This window comes from Protobothrops mucrosquamatus, unplaced genomic scaffold (genome assembly GCF_001527695.2).
Source record: "Protobothrops mucrosquamatus isolate PMUCROS unplaced genomic scaffold, P.Mucros_1.0 scaffold770, whole genome shotgun sequence".
Taxonomy (NCBI): domain Eukaryota; kingdom Metazoa; phylum Chordata; class Lepidosauria; order Squamata; family Viperidae; genus Protobothrops; species Protobothrops mucrosquamatus.
In genome coordinates this window covers 221,038-225,556 of record NW_015387038.1, presented here as the reverse complement: position 1 = coordinate 225,556, position 4,519 = coordinate 221,038, and the positions used below count along the sequence as shown (strand labels likewise).

At 50.9% G+C, this 4,519-nt stretch overlaps 1 protein-coding gene across 1 annotated transcript in view; it reads left to right on the top strand.

The window, feature by feature from the left end:
* Positions 1 to 388: 388 nt before the first annotated feature.
* Positions 389 to 4,519, top strand: part of LOC107289814 (opioid-binding protein/cell adhesion molecule-like) — a gene marked incomplete at its 3' end in the record, with an annotated part of 166,652 nt that continues 162,521 nt past the window's right edge. The window contains exon 1 of the mRNA XM_015818626.1: positions 389 to 555. Coding sequence (XP_015674112.1) covers positions 389 to 555 — 167 coding nt within the window. The remainder of the gene's footprint in view (positions 556 to 4,519) is intronic.

Here is a 4,519-nt window from a genome sequence, read left to right as displayed (position 1 = left end):
GCCTCGCCCGCCTCCTCCTGCCTGTTTGCCTGCCTGCCTGCCTGCCTCCTCGGCGGCGGCGCAGAAAGTTTGGCGGCCGGAGCCGCGCAGGCACTTAGCCCGGCTTCGGAACCCAGACCGAGAAGGAGAGCCCGGAGCTTCCCGTTGCCCGGGACCGGACGGCCTCGCCATTTGCGCCTCTCCGGGAGCCCCTCGAGCCGCTGCTGGGCGCCCCGCGTCTCCGGAGCTGGATTTCTCCCGGGCGCCCCGCTAACCGTCCATCCGCAGAAGCGCCTGGGGCTCCACTTGCTCCCCGCTCGCCGCCACCGCCGCACCGTCTCCCTCAGCCTCGCCCTCCCGCTCCCGGCGCAGTCTATCTTAGCCTGGAGGGACGTCTCCGCATCCCAGGATGGGGCTGGTGGGGGGCTTGGTCCTGCCCTGGCGGTGCCTGGTGGTCGTGTGTCTCAGGCTGCTCTTCCTTGTGCCCGCAGGAGTGCCGGTGCGCAGCGGAGAGGCCACCTTCCCCAAGGCCATGGACAACGTGACGGTCAAGCAAGGAGAGAGCGCCACCCTCAGGTAGGAGCAAATCGCTTTGGGCTACGCTTGCTGACTGCCGGGGGGGGTCTCTTGCTATTGGGGGTGGGGGTGGGGGTCGTTTCCCCCTCCGGGGGGGGCAAATCAGTGACCAGCGGGTGGGGATCAGTGCGAAAGGAACCTCTTCCGTTGTCCCAAGCCTGCTGGAGCTCCTGCTCCTGGCTGGCACTGCCCACCCAGGTGGTTGTGATGTGGTACCCAGCACGGAGTTGCTTGCTTGCTTGCTTGCCTGGTTGGAGAGGCAAATTCTGGGAAGGATGCAAAGACATTGCCTCTGGGTACAGGTGGGGGCGTTGAAAGAGCATTTTCAAGGCTGCCGTGGTCCATTTATGTTGATGCTTGCAAAGGAATATGATCGTGGTAGCCATGGTGGAACTCTTGGCAAGAGCACTGTGAGAGGGAAGGGAAGGGAAGGGTGAGGCCTTTCCTTCTGCGTTTTAAAAAGGTGGGTGCCGGGCAGTTGCATAGCTGAGTTTGTGTCAGCTTGCAGGATGGACACCTTTAAAAGAAGTTCTGGAGATGGCTTGAGTGCCAACTTGGGTATGGACGGTGTCTTGGGGTCGTATTTGTGAACACATGGGTGAGAAAAAAAGGGGCAGGTCTGCATTGCATATGCTATTCCTCTCCCCTCTCCCTGCTCTCCAATTCCTGCCTCTGGTTCTAACTGGTTTCTGGGACTTTTGATGTCTCTCCCAAGATTGCATCGATCGCTTTATATTTTCTGGACCGATCTGTTAATATCACATCAGTCTTTGACTCCTGGGGCAGCTTGGGTGAATTCTGATAGGGTTACCCTCTCTCTCTCTCTCTCTCTCTCTCTCTCTCTCTCTCTCTCTCTCTCTCTCTCTCTCTCTCTCTCTCTCTCTCTCTCTCTCTCTCTCTCACACACACACACACACACACACACACACAGAGGGAGAGAGGGAGGGAGAAAGCGCTTTATTTTGCACTCCTTGGCTGAGAAAGAGATGTAAACTGGCTCATAAACAGATGCCTTACTTTTGGTGCATGTGTGGTTGGGTGGTTGGGATCAGACATGCAGCCAGATTTCTCTTTGCCTTCCCTGAGTGAATTTACAGGTGTGGTATTTGTGCAAAGGAAAAGATGGGGAGAGTCTTGCTTTGAGAAGATCCCCCCAAAGGCACCCACAAGCTTGCAAGAAGCAATGGCTGGACTCATCATCTAGATGAGCAAAGGGATGGATAGTCTAGCCCTTGTACCAGAATGAAAACAGGATGAGTTTGGGAGCATCTGAAAGAGAAATAAATTCAGTGAGTTGAAGTTCAATTTCTCAGTTAGAGAGAATCTTCTGAATTGGGTGTCTACACATAGTTGAGAAGTGGTCAGAAATGGAACCACATGGCTTGCCCAGTGCATTGTATGGCCACCAGTGGAAATGGTCAAGTGGTCATCTCAGCTGTAGGACTTTAACAGCAGGTTAAAACAGGGTTGGTTAGTGAGTAGAAATCTCAGCAGAAATCCCAGACAATCCCAGCAGAAATCCCAGACAATCCCAGACAATCCCAGCAGAAATCCCAGACAATCCCAGACAATCCCAGCAGAAATCCCAGACAATCCCAGCAGAAATGCCAGACAATCCCAGACAATCCCAGCAGAAATCCCAGACAATCCCAGCAGAAATGCCAGACAATCCCAGCCAATCTCAGCAGAAATCCCAGACAATCCCAGCAGAAATGCCAGACAATCCCAGACAATCCCAGCAGAAATCCCAGACAATCCCAGAAAATCCCAGACAATCCCAGCAGAAATTCCAGCCAATCTCAGCAGAAATCCCAGACAATCCCAGAACTGGACCAACCAGAATGGTTTATAATTGGCTTTGGTTCAATCTATACAAGCAGCAGTGTGTATTGGTTTCTACTGGTGAGCCTTGCTTTTAAGAGTTTATTCCATGCAACCTAAATTCCATGCCCATACATCATAGAGGAAAAAAAGGTATTTAAATGACGGTATTTTCCAAAGTCTTCATGAAGCTGTGCTTCGGTGTTGGGTGTTTGTAATAATCTAGGTCTCTAATCTGTGGCTATCGTTATTTCATTAATATGTGTCAGCGGGTGGTGTGAGGGAGGCACAATGCATTTGCATTATATAACAGTGATCGGAAGCGCTGAAGCCTGGAGAGATGGTTTCATTTCTTCAAGAATTTACCGTGAGGATTTCACATTACCCTGTGTATGTTTTAGAGTAGCCTTTCTCACCAAGAAATCAGTCCGGGCTTTTTGTCAGTTCGAGCCTGACATGCCCATCAGCCATCTCACTGTGCAGGTGAGAACTCACTCTGAGCTCTTTTGTGTTATAAAGATAAGGTTTCTGAAAGATCTCTTTGGACAAGCCCTTCCATTTTTTCACCCTTCCAATGATAGCCCTGCGCAGTGGGTGGCACCCCAAATCTCCTCATGAGCTTTCATGGGTGAGGGCAAATATAAGCAGCTTTCTGTACTCTACTGATGGTTTACCAAAGGAAAGAGACCACTCAATTGCAACCAGTAAACTCAAGTCTCTCTCTCTCTCTCTCTCTCTCTCTCTCTCTCTCTCTCTCTCTCTCTCTCTCTCTCTCTCTCTCTCTCTCTCTCTCTCTCTCTCTCTCTCTCTCTCTCTCTCTCTCTCACACACACACACACACACACACACAAACACATTTAATCAGAAATAAGGTCCACTGGACTCAGAGGAATTGACTCAGAGGAATTTATTTCCGCATAGAATAGACCTAGTTTAGGAGCATCTCCATGCCTGACGTAAATGGGTTTAACACTACTCGTTGCATCTCTTCAACTGTAGCTTTTTTCGGAATAAGGTGAGGGATCACCAGGAGGATTCTCAGCCCATCCATTAGGGAAGATTCTTGGCATTGGATCCTTGAGACGCAAGTGAGGCCAGCTTTGTTGTAGCCTCTTGATCTCTCATCAGCAATGACCAAAAATTCCAGAACAAGTCTTGTCATCTGTTGACTTTGTTCTTCATTATGTTTTATTTATGGACCAATTTCCTGGTGTCCATCAAGGCAAGGTTTCCAAGGAAACATTGTAACCCTACAACCGGACGTGGCTGTGGTAGCAGGATACGCTCCAGCAGATGAATTAGTGTTAGCATCTCTGTTTTCCCACCCGTGAAATGGACCTCCCTTGAGGAGCTACAGAGAGAATCCAGGGTAGTATGAAATTACTTTGCTACAATAAATCCACCTTTCCCCAAGTGCCAGTGTATTGTTTCCATTGTCCATTTGTGTTTATTTTTTTGTGTTGGGTTTTTAAGAGAGATGTGTACATTAAGATTGCGCTAAAGAAGGGACATCAAACTGGCAATGTCACATGACGTGTCCTGATGTATCACAACTTTTTCTCCATTGCTGGCAATCGGGTGGGCGCAGTTTTGCCATGACGCAACCGGCCCGCGTACTGGCAGTTTGACACACCTGCGCTAAAGGGTGGTACGATGGCAAGATGTTTAGGAAACCCTGATTTAATCTTGTTTTGCTCTTTTTTTAAAAAAAAAACTCAGATGTTTTGTGAATCTAGCCCAACTGTTATTTTTCAGCCTGGACTACTGCAATGCTCTCTACATGGGGCTCCCCTTGAGGAGCATCCGGAGGCTCCAGCTAGTCCAGAATGCGGCCGCGCGGGCGGTGTTGGGAGGGACTCGTCGCTCCCATATAACACCGCTTTTGCGTGAGCTGCACTGGCTGCCGGTGGCCTTCCGGGTGTGCTTCAAGGTGTTGGTTACCATGTTTAAAGCGCTCCATGGCATCGGACCTGGGTATCTCCGAGACCGTCTTCTGCCGCAGATTGCCTCCCATCGACCGGTACGCTCCCACAGAGCGGGCCTCCTCAGGGTGCCGTCGGCCAAACAGTGTCGGCTGGCAACCCCCAGGGGGAGGGCCTTCTCTGTGGGAGCCCCCACCCTGTGGAACGAACTCCCCCCAGAG